Below are 20579 nucleotides of genomic sequence, written 5' to 3' on the forward strand. Positions count from 1 at the left end.
GCACAGCGCCAAGCAAGTTGTGAAGACCTGGGGTGATGTGACATCATCACAGAAAAGAGCGGGATATGGCGCCGCGCTGCGCACCGGATTGGCCGGGTTGAGTTCCTCCGAGACATCCTCACATTCTGGGGTGTGGGATCAGCAGGACATCTGAGAGCAGTTCCAATGTATGTCTGGTGCACTAGACATACATGTAACAAATTACACACACCCCACAGGGCTTGTCACAGGGCTGCGTGTTTGTGGGCTGCTCGGCTCACTTCGCTTCAATCAGGGCAGCACAATGTCACATAGCGCCGCACTGCCACTCACCAAAACATATTCGGCACGTGCGAGGCTCGCAACCCTCTGGACCTGCATGTGGCGCCGATGGCTCCGCCCCAACCCGCTTCTGGTGTATGCTGGGCACGTCGATCACGACATCTGCCGGTGCAGCGCGCGGTCCATGCCCGCCGCTGCTGCTGCTCGTGCTGCACCCGTTCTGCTGCAAGAGTGGCAGGCGCTCGGCCCCTGGGTCGTCCGGCTCATCGTCGCGCCCCTGCTGCTGTTGATGCTTCATGCGCACAGCTTCTGCGCGGGCGGTGCAGTGTTCCTGTCCCACGCGGCAGGCAGGCGCTGTGTTTGTGTGCCTCGGTTCGCTGGCCCGCCCTGGTTCCATGATCTAAAGTTACGCAGCTTCTATGTATTCCAGGGGTAAGCGCCCTTGTGAGGAGGGATTCACCACTGACCTGCTTGCAGTGCCTCGCATGAAAAGGTTGTCATGAACTTGGCTTGGCCGCATATCCACAGTGTCATACGTTACCGCATACGTGAACATCGACCGCAAACATAGTGACAAGAAAGCGGAACCGCTGAAAACACGTCGATCTGACACACACCCGCGTTCAGGTCCGCTATCGAATGTTGGGATTCTCTATTCTGGTAGACGCTTAGTAATCAGAGGCCCCGCTGCAGTGCCCGGCCTGCGCTTGTAGAGGTCCGCCACACAGCGCACCGCCGCTGCAGCAGCAGCAGCAGCGCGGGGCGGGTCGGCCACATGGCGTACGGAGGCTATCCCGGTTATGGCGCCTTGGAGCTAGAGTGAGTGATGTCAGGGGTTGAGGTTGGCCGACAGTGGCGACGGAGCCTCGGGCAGCTGTGTCTGCGCTGTGTGCGCAACAGCTGCTCGCGTCAGCACAGCTGCTGCTCGCTAGGCAGCGGCCCCCCCCCCCCAAAGTGTGAGCACCCTTTGAAGCCCGGGGTATCTGCATATCATTGAAAACACTTGGCCTGTTATGCTGTGACAACCACGCGCTGCGCCCATTGACGCCCATCGCCTCTTCGCCTCATGGTGTGGTAGGCGCGTGCAGCACGTGGATTCACTGCTGCGGCGCTACCCTGCCAAGCCCATCAATCCGGACCGCAGCGTGTTTGATCTGCCCCTGGAGCTGCGGGACGGCAAAGCCACGGCGCTGCGCATCAGTCTGCCACCGCACTTCCCCCAGGAGCGGCCGAGCTTGAGCATGCTGCTGCCCGTGGTGCACCCGGCAGTGGACTCCACCGGTCGCCTGCACACACCCGGTCTCGCTAACTGGGTGTACGGACAGAGCTCCCTTGCAGACGCAGTTGCGGAGGCAGTGGCCACACTCACATCAGCGGTAGTGGACGCGCGGCAGCCAGGGGCGCAGGCGACTGGTGGCGGCAGAATCGGTGAGCTCGCGCCGGCATGGTGGGGGGTTTCCGCGTACATCTCAGTTTGTCGCGAAGAGCGTACCGCTGAAGGATTGGTCAGGGTGCAGGCAGGGCTTATGCGGGGCCATGCTCACTGGTTGCGGTCCACCAAACCTGCGCGTGTTCCGTAAACAGGCCCAATCCCCTACCCGCCGGGCTACCCTTCACCGCCCTCTGGCTTGCTGGCTGGCGCGGCAGGCGCGGGCCCCGGCAGCCCGCAAGCCCGCGTGTCCTCATCATCGGCAGCCTCTGCTGCTGCGGCTGCGGGTGGCCAGCTGCCAGACCTGTCGCGTCTGGCCCCTGCTCAGCTGGCGTCGCTGCTGTCTGATGACTCAGAGTTCAAGGCCCTGCTGCGGGGGGTGGTCGCCAACTCACAGGTGGGCGAACGGAGGTCGGTGGAGGCGGGCAGCAGCGGCTGTCAAGCATAATGCCCAAGCAACATCCCGACTGCATGCCGGATGTTGCTTTTTTGCGATTCTTACACAGTGTGCGCTTGCGTGCTTTTGACATCAAAGTACCGGCAGCCTCTGCGCACCCTCATCTGGCCCCATATCTTTGTATTTTATGGCGCCATGCCATGACTGCCACCACTCCGGCTCAGATGGCTGCCACCCTGGAGGACATACGCGTGAAGAACCGGCAGCTGGCTGCAGCCAACTTGTCGCAGCAGGGCGCAATGGCAGAGGCGCGCAACCAGCTGGCCATTGTTCGCAGCAGCGAGTACCAGGTGGGCCCTGATAAACGGTGGCATGGGGACCGCGTTGCTTGATTGCAGGGGGGGGGTCGTCTGCAACCTGCAATTGGGGACGCAGCAGCTGGTGCAGAACCTTGTTCAGCACTGGCCCCTGCACGCGATTGTGACAGGTCATCCGCGCGCGTTTTGACGAGCTGCTGGCGCGGCAGTCGTCAGTTTCCAAGGTGCTGGGCGGCCCCTTGTTTCGCGAGCGCCTGGAGGACGCCGTGAGCGAGGCCGATGCCGCCAGCAGCGCGGTGAGCACAGCATTTCTGCTGGGTCAGGTGCCACTGGATCAATTTGTGGAGCAGTATGTCGAGCTGCGCGCGCGCCACCACGCGCTGGACCTGAAGCGCCAGGCCGCGGAGCAGGTGCTGCGCTCGCAGTGAGGAAAGTTGGAGGGGCTGTTTACTGCTGTGGCCCATTGAGTCGTCTGTTTGCTGTCGTCGCTTGTCATTTTACTCGATGTGGCAGCCTACGGCACAAGAGTCTGCATGCCGAGACAACAGGGAGTAACTGTTAGGTCCACCTGGAGGCGCAGCTCACATGCAGCAACAAAAACCACTGGGGAAAGTAAGAGTAGAAAGCACAGAAGCACACAGCCTCTCAAGACCGCCGTAGCTGGCTGTGCCGCGGCGCCTCTTGCTGTGCTTGCTTGGTTTCCACTGGCACAGGCGTGCGCAGTGTTTTCCATGCACCCACTTGGCCCAGGCGGCCTGGTGGCCGCAAGCGGGGTTTGGATGCGAGGAATGCGGCGCTGACGTCGAGGGCGTGCGTGCAGGTGCCTGTGGCGAGTGGCTCCACGTAATCCCAGTACTCCCAGGTCTTGATGTTGCCCGCACCACTGCCGCGGCCCATCTTGTCGGCAAACTCTGCCCGGCTCTTGAGCACGTAGTGGTACAGCGCGACACTGGCCCAGCGTGCAGCGTCAGACTTGGGCGCACTGGACGGGGCGCCATCGGCGTCCACTACGGACGCGCCAGGCCGGAGCTGCGCTTCGTGAGGCGTGCCGCCCATGTCCAGTAGCGAGGCGGTGTGCGCGATGACCTTGACGTGCGTCGATTCGGGGTGGGATGCGGGAATGCAAGCTGTGTAGGAGGCCAACGGCCCCCCTTGGGGCCGCGTCTTGTGGCCACTGCTGCCAAACAGCACCCAGTTGAGCGCCAGCGCGCCAACACGCTTCTTCTCCAGACGCGCCAGTAGCAGCGGCAGGTTGTGGCCGGATCCCGCCGCCAGCGCGCCCGGTTGAAACACGACAAACTCGTCAGCGTCCAGCAGCCCCAGCCATGCATGACGCGATGCATGCTGCGCGATACAATTGTGGTATCCCCGCCACTGGTTGCTGTCAGAGAATGCTGGCAGGCGGCGCGGTCGGCCTGAAGGTACGGCATTGAGGAGGGATGCAGTGCCTGGGGAACAACCTTGGTTTGCAGCCGGCAGGGAGGGAGGTCAGCGCTGCATGCTCCCTGCTTTTGCTGGCGTTGCACCACCCCGCCCCCATGCTGACTTTGTATACCCTCGTGCGTCCGCACGCCACCGCCCAGGGGCCCCTGTCAACCCACCGACAAAGTATTGGTACTCCACGACGCCCTGCCTGACAAGGTCCATCACCACGGGCAGCATGGGCCGGCTGCTGTTGTGGTCCATCACGTAAAACTTGTCAACACCCAGCCACCGGTGGTAGGCGATCCAGTAGCGCAGGTCGCGGTGCTGATCCTTGGCCACAACACACAGAGCCACATAACCATCAGGCCAGCGTGCCCGGGCCGATTGCAGCAATGATGTTGCTGCACTCGCATCGCGGGCGGCCATGACTGCCGAACGGGCAGGCTGTACAACAGCTGGCGTGCTTTTTGCTTCACCCGCTGGCGCGACTGCTGCTCCTGTGGGGCCAGCTTGACTGGCTGCCTCTGCCACCACCTCGGGGGGTGCCTCTTCTGCTGCATCTGTAAAGCTGGGCGCTGTCCCAAGGTGTGGCGACTCCAGCGCTGCTGCCGTTGGTTGATTTTCCGCCATGTGCCTTGCGTACTGCATCGGAGCGCGGCCGTGCTGCTGGGATCGCTGGTAAGTGCTGAGGGGCTCCGCACTCTCTAAAGAACCTGCTCCATCAGCTCTGCCATCAGCTCTGCCACAAACAAGCACGGTCAGCATCACTATCAACAGGAACCGTGACGCCTGGTGCATCAGCACCGTCACTGCCGCCATCCTTGCCTCCAGGCCAAGCGCGCTGCCTGAATGCCGATCTTGCCGATGTATGATTCACCTTCGCATGTTCCAACGCGTTACAGCACGATTAGTTCAATGCACCCGTTTCAGACTCCTTCATTCAGGCTTCGATCTGATGTTGTGAAGCGTTAAATCAACACATTGATTGCTGAAGTTGGTGCGGACTCTGGATCGGCCGGCAAGCCCGGGGCAGGCTGAAAGGCCAGGCCTTCTGCTTTTGCCCCTGCGTCCCTGCAGCTGCTCAGTTGCAGCCCCGCAGCAGCGTGTTGTGTGCGGCCTGAAACCGTGCTGCCCAAGATCCTTGATGATCGTAGCCACGACACGACCAAAAACAGCCATGCGCTGCAAGGTGCGACTGGGTGCTATCGCTGTGGACATCTGGGGGTTGACCAGGGCAAGACAGATGCTATCTTGCAGTGGTGGAGATACGGAGAAGCAGTGTGGAGTGCACTCTGCTTACACAGAGCACCATGGTACATCCCATGCTGCTGCACGCCTGAGAAAAACTTACCATGTGTTGTAGCCTGAGACTTCGCAAGTCGCGGCGGCTGCAGCTGTGTGTCCTTTGTACGGCAGGCACATGGCTCTATCATTGTGCACCGTTGAGGACTGCAGGAAGCTCATGTGAGCAGATATCTTTTGCATCATGATGAATGTCAATCTTACTCTGTGAGCAAATATTACGTACGGTACGGTACTGTAGCGGGCAGGCCGCAGCTTCGCTGACAAGCATGGGCCCGGCACCTGCATCACTGCCAAGGCCAGTTCTGCCGTACGTAAGAGCGCTCAAAGATGTGTTTATTTGAAAATCTGCAGCATCACAAACGTCCGTGTACTGTACTTGCGCTTTTACAACCAAAAGCTTCAGGCCGAAACTGCCCGCGAGCAGCAGTGCAAATTGCAACACGCGGAGGCAGGCTTCCATGCCTCCCAACGCGACTGTCATCACAACTAGCCAGCTGGAACGCATCCGGACTCAGGTCAAACATGGGCTCGGAGTTGCGCTGTTCGGACGAAGAGAGGCACGTAGCTGCTATTTAACAACACAATATTCCTCGGCAGGTGAAGGAATTCGTCCCGGACACGCATAAGCAGGTGGAGCTCCTGCGGCGAAAGGAGCTCAGCGAGGCGCGCGCGGCGCGATGGCCCAACACGAACACAGTGAGCTCGACGTCGCTGGAGTTGGGAGCATTGCTTGCAGGCGCGCTGTTCGAGTAAGTCAGTTGTGCCAGCCACACGTGAGCATTCAAAACCATATTTGATGCCCAACCACGCAGGCAAGTCGCGCGCGCAAGGAGCAGGCAGCAACAGACCGTATTGCTGCTGACGAAGCGGCGCGTATCGAGGTGCGCGCACTGCACGTCACAGCTGGGTGGGAAAGCTGTCTCCTCTGACCATTGCTGTCTAGCGATTCATAGCGCCACTAGACCAGGCTTTCTTGCCAACCTCAGGTGGACCGGGTGGAGGCGGCGGAGCGAGCGGCATCGCGGCAGCTCGCCCTGCAGCGCGCCAACAAGATGCTGCACGACGAGGGCGATCGCGTCAAGGCGCTGCATGGGCGCCTGCTGCTGTCAGAGGTCATCGCACAGAACAAAGCACTCACGGCCCACAAGGCGCGCGTGGCCGGTGCCCGCAAGGCACAGGAAGCGGCGTTCGTGGAGCAGCAGCGGCGCGCTTTGGAGGTGTGTGCACAGGAGGCTTGCGTCAATTGGGCACCGGGGAAAGTGGTATGCAGCTGCATTGAAACTTCAATTGCGTGCACTTGCCAGCCCAGCTACTGGTTCGACCGAACCATTGCTTCTGGCCGCCCGTTGCAGGCTGCAGAGCAGGTGGAGCTGGCCAAGCTTGAAGATGAGAGGGCTAGGCTGCGGGCGCAACGCGATGCCCAGTCACAGCAGCTGGAGGAGGTGAAGGCCCGCATCCTGGCTGAAAGGTGGGAAGGAGATCTTGGCGCCGACTGCTTCTAGGGTTTTGGGTCAATGCCGACTGCACAATGCTTTACAAAACGCCAACCACTAGGTGGGTAGTGGCCTGCAATCCACCCAGCCGGTTTCACCTCCCCCTATGCATCTTGCAACAGGGCGATGGACAAAGCGGAGGGAGAGCTGATCAAGCGCAAGGCGGCAGAGGAGGCCCAAGAGCTGCATGAGAAGGAGGCGGCCTGGCGCGCCAAGATGGCTGCCATGAATGAGGCCACCACAGCGGCCAACGCTACTCTGCAGGCCTTTAGGGCCGCAGAGAGGGAGCGCGAGCGCCTGGCTGATGCAGCAGTGGAGGGTGAGCAGCCCGCGTTGGGGCGCTTGGAGGACCCAACAAAGCAATGCAATGTCAAAAGAAGGTTGAATTGGGAATTATGACAGCGCAATGGCCAACACTCCCGATGCCTGAATGCAATGCGACGCCACACAGAGTACTGCAAACGCAAGGCAGCCACTGACGCGGAGCGAGCGGCAGCGCTGGCGACCAAGGAGGCAGCAAAGGAGGCTGGACGACTTGCGCAGGTGTGCCTGGTGAAGACTGCTTTTGCTTGTGCACAGCCACCAAGACTGAGAGCAAAATTACGGTCATATCAGATGCCAGCACACCGACAACGAAGCAACTGGAGATGTGCGAGCCAACGCACAACCTTCACTGATGGCATCCATTACAGTGCATTCCTGCACCCATTCGCTTCCTCCCTGTCATATGTTTCTTCAGGTCGCTTTGATGGAGCGCAATTACCTGGCCTGGCACACCAAAGCAGAGGAGGCGCTGGCAGCGAATGTGCAGCAGGCGGAGGACAGGGCTGCAGCGGATACGGACACGCAGCGGCGCAGGTGCGCCTGAGAGTGCAGGGCCATCGACTTGATGTGCTATTTGCACATACACAGGGCCCTGGAGAGGCACAACTGGATTGCCATGGCCTTTTGCTTCAAGCAGACCAAGTTGATGCTGCATCACGCAAGTAATGCTTGCACGTTGTTGCATGCCCTTGCCACACAGGCGCCAGCAGCAGCAGGAGGCCGCCCACCGCAGCAACCAGCAGCAGCTGGCGCGCAAGGCGAGCGAAGTTGAGGCCCAGCGCAAGGCGGACCATGCGTTCTGCGAGGCGTGGGGCGTGCGCCTGCAGCAGCTTCGTGAGGAGGAGCGCCAGGAGGCCCTGGATGCACGCGCACGCGCCCTGGCCGTGCAGCGTTTCCAGCAGTGGCAGGCGGCGCGACGCGGCGCGGCGTGCAAGGCGGAGCACCGCTCTGGTATGCAGGCGGCTCTGATGGCCGAGGCAGCGGTGGCAGAGCAGGCGGAGGACTTTGCGGCCTATGCAGCAGCTCTGCGCGAGGAGGTGCGCCGGCGCGGCCTACCCCTCGCACCCATCGACCTCTACTTGGCGGCCAAACAGCCCTCCATCGCGGCCACCATGTAGAGCCCCAGGCGGGTGATAGGCGCGGCACGGCGAACACCGGGTGCGCGGCGCAGCAGCAACACATGTCTTGTGACTTTCCTGTAACTGGTCGAAATCATCGGGCGCATGCCAGGCGCAACCGTCCTGCGGCGGCAGCTGGGCTGGCGTGTGGATTTTTGGGCTGGCGCCCTTGCTGTCAGGCTATGGCTGCATCTCCTTGAACAATTGCTCATCGACCACAAGCTGGGTACGTTGACCAGAGTTCACAGCCTTGCTATCTGCAGGGCTTCTACGGCTATGGGCAGGTTGCACCAACACGTGCATGCTCTGTTGAGCAGATCCTCTGTGCTGCTTTGCTGATTTGATAGGAGTGGCTTGCACAGATCGAGATGACATGCAGCTTGCACACCTGCGCCCCCCTCCCCAAGCTCAAGGTTGACCCCCGTGGGGCGTATGCAGACTGTCATCACCCGTGTCACGCATAACGACAATCAGACCGAGGTTTTGCACTGTTCGCCTCTGGCCGCGACGAGCTGCAGGACGGCAGATCACACAAACGCCGTAGGAAGGTAAAAAAACGGTGCGCGTGATTCAATCGCGCACCATACTAGATCTGGCAGCCACCTGAGAAATGACCGTGCTTCCATTGCACAGCCTGTTCACTTTCGAAACGTGAATCCTGTTTCGCAAGTAGGGCTCTTGAAGCCCCGTTCTCACAAACAAAGGTGGTGCCTGCTATCTTGGGCTGCAGGACAGCAGCACTGCCTGGAGCATCAGGCGGGGGCGTGCACGGCCACGTGAACGCGCGAGGGGCTCAGCTGACAGAGCACAAAGGCAGCACCAGGCGCGAGGAGACACACCTGGAGCCTGCTAGCAGCGCGCAAAAGGAGCCAGGATGTCGTTCTCACACCGCCTTGACGGTTTCTTTCACATCACCGAACGAGGCAGCACCATTTCAACAGAGATCAAAGGCAAGCACGGCCACTGCGCGGCCACCGCCGCGCTGCAGCTGCGTGCAGGGTTGCAGGCATGGTTTGAGGTGCTGCTGCTGCAGCCACCATAGCATAATGCCAGCTGTACACCTCCGTAGCGGGCATGCAGCGCCCAACCCTGGCACTCTCGCGCGCCTTTCGACCGCACCTGCTGCCCCTCCACCCCTGCAGCCGGCGTGTGCACCTTCCTGACCATGAGCTACATCCTGCTGGTCAACCCCCAGATTCTGGCCGTGGCAGGTGAAGCCATTGATGCCTGCTGCTGGGTCCAGGGGAGGGGACTGCAGCCGTGCCTCACTTGCCGAGTCCCGCACACAACCCTAGCAGCCCGTCCAAACGCTGGGGGGGGCTTCCATTGCCGCGTTGTTGCTTTTCGTCACCATTCAAACTCATTGATGTTCATGGCAGAACCTCTTTTTCGGCAATTCTTTGCTCTGCAGCCCAACCTCATGCGGTTTTTCGCCGCATCACCACCCACCCACCTTGCCCGGCCCCCCTATCTCCCCAAATCACCACACCTCGCCAGGCCTGCCCGCCAAGGAAGTGGTGACGGCCACTGCGCTGTCCAGCATGCTGTCCTCCCTGCTGGTTGGCCTGTTCTGCAACATGCCCTTTGGCATGTCGCCTGGCATGGGCCTCAATGCCTACCTCGTGTACAGCCAGGTGCTGGGCCTCAACGTCAGCCTGGAGGCGGCCCTGGCGGGCTGCCTCACGGCGGCCTGCCTGGTGGCGCTGCTGGCCGTGGTGCGCGCGTTGCATGTGATCCTGGCGGTGGTGCCCGACAGCATCAAGCTGGCCACGGTGGTGGGCATGGGCCTGCTGCTGACGTTCATCGGCCTGCAGAGCGCAGGCATCGTGGTGGCGGACCCCGAGACCCTGGTCACCGTGGGGGACCTGCTGGCCCTCAAGCCCGCCCTTGCCATCGGCGGCCTCGCGCTCATCACGGCACTCTCCTACCGCAATGTGCGCGGCGGCATCATGGCCGGCGTCCTCGTCACGGCCATCGCCTACTTCACCGCAGCGGGCGGCTGGCCTAAGCACTTTGTTGACCTCCCACATCTGCGCATCGGCCGCTTTGATTGGAAAGCGCTCCTCGTTGAGCCGAGCGCTGGCGCGTGGAATGCGGTGGCGGCCTACAGCCTCGTGATGATTTTCGACATTGGGGGGGCCATGTACGGCCTGGGCAACCTGGCCGGGCTGGTGAAGGACGGCGCCATCCCGGGGGCCACGCGCTGCTACCTGGCGGCCTGCATCGGCACAGCGCTCGGCGCACTGACAGGTGCGCGCGGTGTTGCTGATGGAGCGGACTTCGAGGCAATGCAGGGCAAGAAGAGTTTGTCTGGACAACTTTGGGAGGTTTGCCAGAAGCCCTGCGTCAGCACGTGAGGATGCAATGGCCAGGGTGCCGATGCGCCTCCTGCCCCAACCTCTGCCCTGCCCCCACATGCACACAGGAACCACTCCTGTCATCATCGCGGCTGAGAACGCAGTGGGGATCAAAGAGGGCGGTCGCACAGGCCTCGTGGCTTTGACTGTGTCGGGCTGCTTTGGAGTGGCATTGTTCCTCGCTCCTTTCCTGCAATCCATCCCACAGGTCGGTGGGGTCGGGGTCTTGGCTTGACCGGGGACATTGCAGGGTACTCCTTATGAGCCCATGGGCACAGCATTGGGTGTCTGCCCCCGGGGTGATGGGGGGCGTTTTGCTGTGCAGGTTCCAAGCCCACGCGTGTGCCGAAGCTCAGCGTGCCAGGGCCCAGGGCACTGGCGCCATCCCCGCCCCCAGCCCCACCGCGCATACCACCTCCCTGCCTCATTAGGTGGCCACTGCTCCTGTGCTGGTGCTGGTGGGAGCCATGATGATGGGGGAATCCCATCAAATTGAGTGGCACAACATGCTGGTGGCGATTCCCGCATTCCTGACTATTGTGATCCAGCCATTCACGTTCTCGATCGCAAACGGCATCTACGCCGGACTGCTCATGAGTGCGCTGGTCTACCTGCTCACGGGGGCCTTCGTGGACGTCGGTCGCGAGTGGATCAACACACTATGCGGGCGCCGCCCTGGCAACGAGGGCGTGGCGGGCGGCGCGCCTGTTGACGTGATGGATGCGGCAGAGGCGGCCTTCGCCGGGGCCGCCAAGGCGGAGGCGGAGGGCCTGGACGTCCCCCTGCTCGGAGCTGCCACACAGCAGGCAGACTCCGACGTGTCGTCCACCCCGCGCGGCGCAGGGCCACAGCACGGTGTCCCTGCGGCTTCTGACGCCATCAGCATTGGGCAGCGCCGCAGCACTAGCCGTGACGTGGCGGGCAGCCTGCCGCGGTCACATCAGTATGAGCGAGGTTCATTCAGCATGTACATCAACACGGCTGGATCGCACACCACGGCGCCGCACCTGGGCGCCATCGGGTCCCCGACCGCTCACGACCCCTTCCGCGGGCCTCCTGGCCAGCCAGGCGGCATGCTCAGCAGCGGTGATGAGCACCAGTGAGACGCTCGAGGCGAATGGGCGACCATGACAGGAAAGTGGCTGTATGGGGCGCTTGGTGTGCTACCTCATGCCCAAACCATGCTGCTGCCTGGATCAATTCCAGGGGCACGGTCTTACATTGCCAACTGGCTGCCTGAGCATGTAGCAAGGGCTGCTGGTCAAGGGATTTTCTTTTAAACAGGGCGTGATGATTGTCCCGGCTCCTGGGGGTCCTCCGAACCCTGCCCTTGCCGAGGCGTGAGCCTGCTGCACCAAGCTAAACACCTCGCCCTGTGCGATGCACCAACGATGTCCTCTTGGTCCTGCACACGCTTTGACCATTTTTATTCACCCTGACGTGATTGCGAATCGGTGGTGGTTTCCCTTTAAGTGCGATTGTCTAGCAGTAGTGCCCCCCCACATAGACAGGGATTGCAGGCTGCTCATGCCATCAGTGGTGATTTGCTGCACAGCTGTTTTCCTTATGGATTTCCCTTAGATGCGGGCTCAATCGAGGCTCTGCCATCTGCAAACATCTAAACGCGCCTGTCGAATTTCCCTGTCTGTTGGTGTCAGTCCGTAAGCACGCATGGACCTGGCCAACGATGTTTCAGATCACTGCAAAGAGGCTTAAGCTGCAATGAAAAAAGTAAGCGGAATGACTGCGTTGCGTTGACAACGACACTCTCAGGCACGGCCAGTGCTGTCATACTGCCGCCGCCGCGCTGGGTCCCTCAACACCTGATAGGCCTCGGTTAGCGCCTGGGGTTGAGGTCGGTATGAGAGGGGCTGGACTTGCAAGGGGGTCATGCTTGCCAGGGGGAGTGCAATAGGAGGGGTGCAGAGCAGTGTTGAGAGCGGTTGCGCTAGTGTCTGGTCTGGCTGCAGGCAAGCCCTCCTTGTGCTCACCTGGAAGCGCTTAGTGGCTGCCGCCTTCTCTGCATCCCCCTGGTACCTGTCAGGATGCATCTTGAGTGCCATTCCCCTAAAAGCTTCGGACAGCTCCTCCTTGCTGCAACCAGGCTGGACCCCCAGCCGCGCGTAGAGCCCCAGGGGGTCTGGCCCCGCAGGACGCCCCCCGACCTCGGGCCCCTGCCCTGGGCCCGCCCCGCGCCGCTGCCACCTGTCCTGCTGCCACTGCTGCTGCTGCCGCTGCTGCTGGCGGCGCTGTGCCTCGTAATAGGCATCACCTGCGTCGTAGAACCGCTGGTCGCGCCCTTGTGACTCCCCCCCCTGGCCCCGCTGCTGCCGCCGCTGCTGCTCCTGCTGCCGTCTGACCTCTCGCTCCATCCAGGCCCAGGGGTCTCGGCTGAACTCCCGCATAAACTCTGCAAAAGACTCGGGGCTAGCCCTGGGGCCGCTCGCGGGACCATCGTCCCTGCTAGTGTCGGATGTGCGCTGCTTCCGCTCCTGCTGCCGTGAGTAGGGTCCCACAAATTCTGCCGACCAGTCTGCGCCGATTGGTCAAGTTAGTTGGGCAGGGGTATGTGGCGACGAGCGTTGGATAGAGTGATGCCAGGAAAACACCTACCTGCCATAACATACGATTGTGCCATGCATACGACCCCTGCAGGCTGCTGCTTCAGGGTTCGGCTTTTGAAGCCCGCCCTCACCTGTCTCGCCACCCGCTCTGCGCGAGTGCCAGGCCTGCTGGATCCGACCGCTCATGACCTGCCACAGGTGGCGCACAGCGGGCCAGAAGCGCGCTAGCAGCCCACTTGCAATAAACGGGACAGCCACTGCGCTCACTGCGCGTGTTTGTTTGTGAGCCATGGAGTGGGTGGTGCGTGACGCGGTGAAAACAACGCTGGAAGGTTGCCAGTCAGATGCAAGGGCATTGTCACTTGCTGGCTGCTTGTGATGTGCACCTATCCACAAGGTATGCGAACCCAAGCACAACACAACGCGCAGCATCAGCTCAGCCTACTTGTACCCACCAAACAGCTGCGTGGGCGTCATTGTTGCGGCTGTTCCGCTCAGCAGAAGTGCCCCGCCAGTGGCCAACGTGGCCAGGACCGCCACCTTCGTGTCATCCAGGTGGTGCACTCCAGACACACGCCCGTCGCATCCTGACACAAACGTCCGAATCTGCGCGGATCAGATATGGGTGCTGATGCCTTGTGTGCACATGCATGCGCGTGCGTGCATGTACATAGGTATTCATAAATGTATGTGTGTGTGTGTGTGTGTGTGTGTGTGTGCGCGCGCGCGTGCACATATATGTATGGAGGGGGGCCGCAAGTGTGCGCGCATGCATGCAAGCGCGCCTCTACGGGTGGTTCCAGGGAGGGCAAGTGAATGCAGGCATGTGCAGTCCTACCAGTTCTTACGCATGTTCAAGCAACCGCAGTGCAGTGCAGGGCTTGCTGCTGCTGCTGCTGCTGCTGCTGCTGCTGCTGCTGCTGCTGTGAGAAACAAAACATGTATTTGCATCAGCTCATTACTTCAGACAAGCAAAACGCGGTTAAAGCCAATGATGCACACCCTCCCCGACCCCTTGCACACCTTGATGCCGCCCATGATCCAGGAATAGACAAAAGTCGGCACATACACAGGCGACAGCCGTGGCCCGTCGCCCCCCACAGGGCCCAGCCACGATACCGCCAGCTCCACAAAGCGCACATGGCGGTAGCCTGTGGTGGAGGCCACCAGCTCCTCCGCCCGGCGCCGCTCAGCGCTCTCTATCCGAGACACCAGCAGGCGGCGAGCCACGTCGGGGGGCACCGTGAAGGCCCCCACATGGCGTGTGTCCGAAGGTCCCCCTGGGCCTGCCTGGGAGCAGGCAAAAGCAAGGTTGCGGCCGTGGTCAGTGAAGTCAGTAGGTGCCAAAAGCACCCCCCTCTCTATCTTCCTCATGGTATCCACCTGCAGCATGTCTGGTGTGATGGCACGAGCTGCCCTGATGAGGGGGCCGGGGCGCAGCGCCTCAATGTCAGACCTGGGAAAGGGAGGAGGGTTCGTGGCAGGTGCAGTGCCAGTAAGATTCGGGTTGTGAGTTGTGTGCTGCTTGGCAATACAAGCCTGCAGCTGCAATTGCTGGCTGCTGCCTAACTGTCACATATGGTGAGGAATCTTTTGCGCTGTCAACCTTTGAGTGCGACTTCCCACCCACCTGGGGTAATTCCAGGAGGCATAGAGTTGCATGCCAGGGTCCTCAGGGGCGTGGTGGGCCTGCCACCCCAGGCCCTGCAGTGACACCCGCCGCCACACTGTCTCGAACCGCGTCTCATACCTGCAGTAAGGCGCAGCGCGAAATTGAGTAAACTCTATGGTTCTGCGCTTAGCCGATGACTCACACATCTGTGAAACATGTCCTGGCACACCCAGGCAGCGCCTCACAACGTGCACTCTCACCTGCCGGTGCGCTTGTTTACCTCCCGCACCAGCTCGTCACGGCCCAGCTCAGCGCTCAACACCACGACATCCACGTGTGCGTCACCCACCCAGAAAGGCAGGTAGCTCTGCGCAGGGGCACACGAGCGGCCAAGGAGCCTTTATGAAGGCTGTAAGCTCCCCCTCCTTGCAAACTGCAAGCTGCCATGAGCCAAGCATGTCTGGCTTTCTGCCCGCTCACCTCTTTTGCGGCGCGCCGCCAGCGTGGTAGCGAGGGGTTTTGAAGCCAGTGCTTGGAGTGGAACGCGTTGAATGCGGCGTCCGCCTGCTCCCGGGATACCGTGAAGGGCAACGCAACCAGCGCCTCGCGCCGTGGTCCCCCTGAAGGAATCTCGCCGCGCCCTGATGTTGCTTCCCGGGCAAGTACAGCGCCCCCCTTTATGCCAGGGAGGCCAGGAAGTGGCCATTGTTGCCGCTTTGTCACGATTTCAGTGACGAGCGAAACGGCGCCGCCGCGCGCGCAGCCTGCACGCAGTGCTAGCGGCGCCAGCATGCCTGAAAATGAGTACATGACCAATCAATGCCGTTCAGGGGCGAGCCGGTGACGGAAGTTGCAGATCGCATGGGAAGATCTTGACAAAGTGCTCCAAGCTACGGTAGTCCAAGAGAACTTCCTCCCAAACCAGTTGACATAACGCATACACATATGCATTGCACAGCACTGCTTTCACATCCTGTCTCCGTGCCCACGGGGACCAGACAGCAATGCATTCGGGTCATGCGGGAGGCCTACGGCCTCCTGCTCAACGCATCATGCGCCAGAGTGGCCGTGTAGCAAAGATGGTGGCGAGCAGGCCGGGATCGATGCGGCGTGTGTTGCAGGTAGGGCCGCTGACGGCCGCAGCTCGTGCTGCGGCACCGGTCATTTTTTTTCCGGTCGCAGCGCCCTGGTGCCCCGCTACTGCCATGGATACAGGCATCTTTATTAATCACTGCAATTGAAATCCACAGTGCTTTGCTCAAGAGGCTCAGCAAGTCCCGGTCCGCTTCGCCGTGCGCAAAGAGGTGCGAGTGCGCACCTGCTGCCCATGTGGCGTCAGGGCTGCTTGCATCGTGCGCACCGTCCAGCGTCAGGCACCACGCATGTGGCAGGCGAACGCACTTGGTATGCGCGATGCTGGTGTATACCCTGCGCCATGGCAGGGCTCACGCTATGTTGCTTGCCCCTGCCCGCTCCACAGGTCAACTACGGCCAGCAGCTGCGCGTGGTGGGCAACGCGCCCGGCCTGGGCGGGTGGGATACTGCCCGTGGACTTCATCTCAAGTGGAGCGAAGGTCATGTGTGGTCGGGAGAGGTGGAGCTGGACGCCGGCAGCCATGTGGAGTTCAAGGTGACGCCCGGGGGGGGGGGGCCTGCAGGAATAGCTGATGTGTCCACTGAGCGCCGCGCAGCGCACCTGGTCCTATGTCGGTTTCTTAGATGCATGGATCAGTTGCCTTGTGCACTGCGCTTACCAATTTAACCTCATTTATGGTGCCATACTGCAGCTCGTATGTGTTGGAAAAGACTCTGACGCCTGGGAGGACGGCAACAACCGCGGCATCAAGGTGAGACAACAGTTGACTCGGGTGCAGGGCAGCTTGGTCTGCGCTGGCGGCGTGCGGCCTCCTGCACACTTGCTTTGTGACGAGTGCTGAACGTGTCCGTGCTCCCCCTCTTGCCCCCTCCCTCGACTGCACTCTCAACGCAGGTCCTGGGTGCAGGCTACAGCCAGGACGTGCACTGCGAGTGGGGGCGCACGAAAGAAAACGATGTGCGTGCGCGGGAGTTGCAGGAGGGTCAGCCTCGGTTTGAGGACCTGGCAGCAGCGGTGGGAGCGCGCGCTGCGGCTGACGCTCAGCAGCGCCGCTTGGGCAGCGAGTCATACCCAACCACCGACACAGACGAGGTGAGGTGGGCTCACAGCAAGCTCACTCGAGGGCGTCAACCAGCGGGGCTGCAGTGGACCCTGATCGCAGCCATCCTGGACGTCTTGAGCTCCACCAGCTCTTGCTTCCCATGCCTCACGCCTGCACACCCCAGCACTCCTGGCTTTCTCAACTCTCATGTTTGATTCATGGCAACGTGTCACACCACATTACTGCACATCAAATAAGTTCTTGCTGGGCACTGGCTTCCCAAGGGTTGGCGTTCGTGGCATCATGAAGCGCGCCGAGCAGCAAGCAGGTGCAGCCAAGACCTTGTTGGCTCTCTCGCGGGACCATCGTACCACCTTCACCAATTGCACCCATGCTGGACGTTCGCACCGCTTTCCAGGGAGGGTTTTCGTCGACGGCGTCTGGGGATGACGAGCAGCTGACCCCCGCCTGGCAGGGCCGCGAGGTGCGTTTCATGCGCAGCAACGACCACTCGCGCGAGCGCGCAGGCCGCTGGGACACCAGCGGCCTCGCAGCAGGCCCGGTGCTGGAGCTGGTCCGCGGCGACGAGGGCGCCCCCAACTGGCTGGGCAAGCTGGGCGTGGCGCGCGGCCTGCTGGTGGACGCGGCGCCGCGCATGCGGCCAGAGACGCCCTCCCTGGCTGCGGCCCTGGTGTACCTGTCGTGGGTCAACAGCGGGGCCATCGCCTGCGCCGAGGGCGGCGGGCACTACCGACCCAACCATCACGCGCGCACGGCGCAGCAAATCTTCCGGTCCCTTGAGTGGGCCATAGAGGAGGACCGGCCCCGGGGCATGAGCGACACCACACTCCGCCTGCGCGCGCTGCTGGCGCGCCGCCTGCACGCACGGCTGCCCAGCTTCAACGCCAACTTTACGCAGACAGTGCCGCTCACGCGCATCCGAGACATTGCACACCGCAGCGACATCCCACACGTGAGCCCTCCTGGGAATTCGGGGCACGCAGCAACAGCGCCCTTGTTTGCTGGTCGTCCTGTGCGGACGACTGCCCTGCCATTGGCTGATTTTCGCCTCTCCTTGGGCTTATGCCAAGGTCCTTCTAGTTCCCATCCTCACGCTCGCGTGCCCCTGCTTGGGCCCTTTTGCACCCCAGGATCTCAAGCAGGAGATCAAGCACACGCTGCAGAACAAGCTTCACCGCAACGCCGGCCCCGAGGACCTGGTGGCGACGCAGGCCATGCTGGCGCGCATCACGGCCAACCCCGGGGAGTACAGCGGCGCCTTTGTGGACGAGTTCCGCGTGTTTGCGGCGGAGCTGAGGGAGTTCTTCAACGCGGGCGGCCTCACCACCATCCTGGAGGGCCTCAGGGACGTCCTCACGCAGGACCCCGCGGACGCACAGGTCGGGTGGGGGGCGTGGGGTCGGGCGGCGTGCCACACACGCAACTGGGTGGATGGTTTGCTGGTGTTTGTCAATGCGATCAATGCAGGACCACACCGCCCTAAGTCGTCAAGCCGACGTATTTCCTCTGTCCTACATTCCAGTCTTATTGCCGATGCTTAGCCTGCTTTTTCTGCGCTGCTTTCCCCCTTCGAAGCCCTCTCTGATTGCCAACCCCCAAAGGCGCTGGATGGGTTTCTTGGTGCCAAGTCGCGGCTGGATGGGCTGGGCACAGAGCCGCAGCTGTCTGAGATTATGGGGGTTGCGCACGCCGCCACCACCCTGCGCGCACTGCTGTTGCGCGCCCTGTCCAGCGGTCTCCGCAACGACGCCCCGGACGCCTCGCTAGCCATGCGGCAGCGCTACCGTCTGGCTGAGCTGCGGTGTGAGGAGTACCTGTTTGTGCTCATGAGCCGATTCATCAATGGGCTGGAGACCCAGGTGCGGAGGGGATGCCCCGGGTGGGTTTTTTTGGGGTGGAGTGTGATGGAATTGGGAGGGCGGGCTGGAAGGATGGTGGGGTTGAAGTGACACGGGATTTTGCTATGGGGGTGTCAGGTAGGCTGCGTTAGGGATGAGGACACCCTAATCAGCCCTAGGTTGACACGGGCTGGCTGCAGTCACAAGGCTACTTCCCTATCGGCTCTGGCTCTCGCAACTGATACTCTCTTCCTGAAACCCCTGCATAATTGCATGCAACCCCTTCCTTGCAAACCCAGGGCGGCGCTGCCGCCATGGCCAAGGCCAAGTCATCTGTGGCGTGGTCGCACCCCCTGGCCATGCTGCTGCTGGGCGTGAGGAACCTGGGCTTGGGCGGCTGGAGCCCCGGGGAGTGCGTGGCCCTCGAAAACGAGATCACGGCCTGGCAGCAGGAGGCAGAGTACGACAGCCGCGATAATGCGCTCAGGTGAAGCAACTCCTGAGATGGAGGCGGGCGGGGCGGGGGTGCGTGGAGAAGGGGATAGGGCGGGGTTTGCAAACAACTTGCGTGCAAGTGGCATCATAGGTTGCCAATTCTGTGAGCTCTTCACTTTTAGAATGCCGAATCGGCCGTTTATCACCGATGGCTTGGCTAATACCCCCCCTCTTGACCTCGCAAGACCCCCATCCCTCATGATTTCCTCATCCCCGCCTCGCACTCTGCACCTCCTCCCGTCAACGCCCACAACCGTAGGCTGAAGGCCACCCTGGAGCGCTGCCTGCGGCTGACAGAGGGCTACACAGACACGCTGCTGGGGGTGCTGCCGGAGCGCGCTGAGCAGCTGGGCCGTGCCCTGGGCGTTGATGACTGGGTGGTGCGCACCTTCACCGAGGGTGAGGTGCGCTCCAGCCTGGTGTTTCAGCTCAGCAAGCTTGCCGCCCTGCTGCTGGTGGCGGCGCGGTCCTTGGCTGGCGTGACGCCCTGGGATACACTCGTATCGGGCACTGCGGTGGGCCGCCTGGTTGAGGCGGCGCGCCTGGACCCCGGGGCTCTGGAGGGAGAGACTGCTCCCGTGGTGCTACTGCTGCGCGAGGCGGACGGCGACGAGGAGGTGGCGGCTGCGGGGCGCTGTGTCAAGGGCATCGTGCTAACACAAGAGCTGCCGCACCTCAGCCACCTTGGTGAGATGCCCCGCCCTGGGCCTGTGCGGAACGGCTTGTGGCAGTGAGTGGTTGGGGGGACAGCCAAGGATTGCTGCGGCATGTGCGTTGCGTCGCGATGAGGGCTTCAAGCGGTTTGCTCGTCCTGAGTCTCACCCCCTCTGCACGTCTGGTTTCACAGCTCCGCTCAAAGCCTGCCCCATGCGCTGCCATCCTTACATGCGCAGGTGTGCGCGCGCGGCAGGAGCGGGTGCCATTTGTGACGCTGGAGGACCGCGACATCATCGCGTCACAGGTGCTGCCGCTGCTCGGGCAGCAGGTTGCGCTGGTGGCGTCACCAGAGGGTGTGCAGCTGCGCCCGGCTACGGCCACAGAGTCAGCGGCGACAAGTGCCAGCAGCAGCAACGGCAACGGCAGCAAAGCAGCGCAGGCCAGCAGCAACAACGGGGTGGACAGTGCTACCTGGTCGCTGGCCGTGAGCAAGGTGTCCAAGCCAGGCGTGGTGGCCCTGCTGGACTGCACGGCCTCTGTGGGCGGAGCCAAGGCGGCAGCATGCGGCCGCCTTGAGCAGGTGCGCTGGCAGCAGATGGACGTGTGAGCGTTTCTTACATGATGCACAATTGCAGTGTCAACATATTTTGTGGTCGGCTACCCTGCACCTGCCCTCCCATTGACCTCAATGACTGTCAACCCCTGCGCTTTGACCCTTCCACGCTCAGCTGGCCGCCAAGTCCTTGTCGGCAGCTGGTGGGGGCTTTCAGACGCCCCCAGGCTGCTGTGTGCCATTTGGCACAATGGAGCTGGCTATCGCGGCGCTTT

General features: G+C 62.0%; 6 protein-coding genes across 6 annotated transcripts; 4 read left to right on the top strand and 2 right to left on the bottom strand.

The window, feature by feature from the left end:
- Positions 1-1036: 1036 nt before the first annotated feature.
- MNEG_0229 (subunit of the ESCRT-I complex) lies at positions 1037-2832 on the top strand (the record flags this gene model as incomplete). Its single annotated transcript, XM_014051295.1, has 5 exons — positions 1037-1080; positions 1340-1689; positions 1846-2087; positions 2312-2437; positions 2575-2832. The coding sequence occupies 5 exons, from the start codon at positions 1037-1039 to the stop codon at positions 2830-2832; spliced, it is 1020 nt and encodes a 339-aa protein (XP_013906749.1).
- Positions 2833-2962: 130 nt separating this feature from the next.
- MNEG_0230 (hypothetical protein) lies at positions 2963-4255 on the bottom strand (the record flags this gene model as incomplete). Its single annotated transcript, XM_014051296.1, has 3 exons — positions 2963-3007; positions 3146-3819; positions 4006-4255. The coding sequence occupies 3 exons, from the start codon at positions 4253-4255 to the stop codon at positions 2963-2965; spliced, it is 969 nt and encodes a 322-aa protein (XP_013906750.1).
- A 1931-nt stretch (positions 4256-6186) lies between these two features.
- On the top strand, positions 6187-8069 carry MNEG_0231 (flagellar associated protein; the record flags this gene model as incomplete). The annotated part of the gene is made up of 6 exons (XM_014051297.1): positions 6187-6351; positions 6487-6602; positions 6750-6946; positions 7079-7170; positions 7367-7485; positions 7652-8069. 6 exons carry the CDS (start codon positions 6187-6189, stop codon positions 8067-8069), a joined length of 1107 nt encoding a protein of 368 aa, XP_013906751.1.
- A 1165-nt stretch (positions 8070-9234) lies between these two features.
- Positions 9235-11529, top strand: MNEG_0232 (putative MFS transporter, AGZA family, xanthine/uracil permease; the record flags this gene model as incomplete). The annotated part of the gene is made up of 4 exons (XM_014051298.1): positions 9235-9280; positions 9567-10319; positions 10495-10529; positions 10858-11529. The coding sequence occupies 4 exons, from the start codon at positions 9235-9237 to the stop codon at positions 11527-11529; spliced, it is 1506 nt and encodes a 501-aa protein (XP_013906752.1).
- Positions 11530-13844: 2315 nt separating this feature from the next.
- MNEG_0233 (hypothetical protein) lies at positions 13845-15060 on the bottom strand (the record flags this gene model as incomplete). Its single annotated transcript, XM_014051299.1, has 6 exons — positions 13845-13913; positions 14014-14280; positions 14374-14446; positions 14621-14740; positions 14863-14969; positions 15037-15060. The coding sequence occupies 6 exons, from the start codon at positions 15058-15060 to the stop codon at positions 13845-13847; spliced, it is 660 nt and encodes a 219-aa protein (XP_013906753.1).
- A 621-nt stretch (positions 15061-15681) lies between these two features.
- MNEG_0234 (hypothetical protein) lies at positions 15682-20358 on the top strand (the record flags this gene model as incomplete). The annotated part of the gene is made up of 10 exons (XM_014051300.1): positions 15682-15723; positions 16083-16232; positions 16390-16449; positions 16593-16790; positions 17159-17713; positions 17892-18140; positions 18363-18620; positions 18899-19086; positions 19354-19781; positions 19988-20358. The coding sequence occupies 10 exons, from the start codon at positions 15682-15684 to the stop codon at positions 20356-20358; spliced, it is 2499 nt and encodes an 832-aa protein (XP_013906754.1).
- Positions 20359-20579: the final 221 nt, after the last annotated feature.

Source organism: Monoraphidium neglectum, assembly GCF_000611645.1.
Source record: "Monoraphidium neglectum strain SAG 48.87 unplaced genomic scaffold scaffold00016, whole genome shotgun sequence".
Lineage (NCBI taxonomy): Eukaryota > Viridiplantae > Chlorophyta > Chlorophyceae > Sphaeropleales > Selenastraceae > Monoraphidium > Monoraphidium neglectum.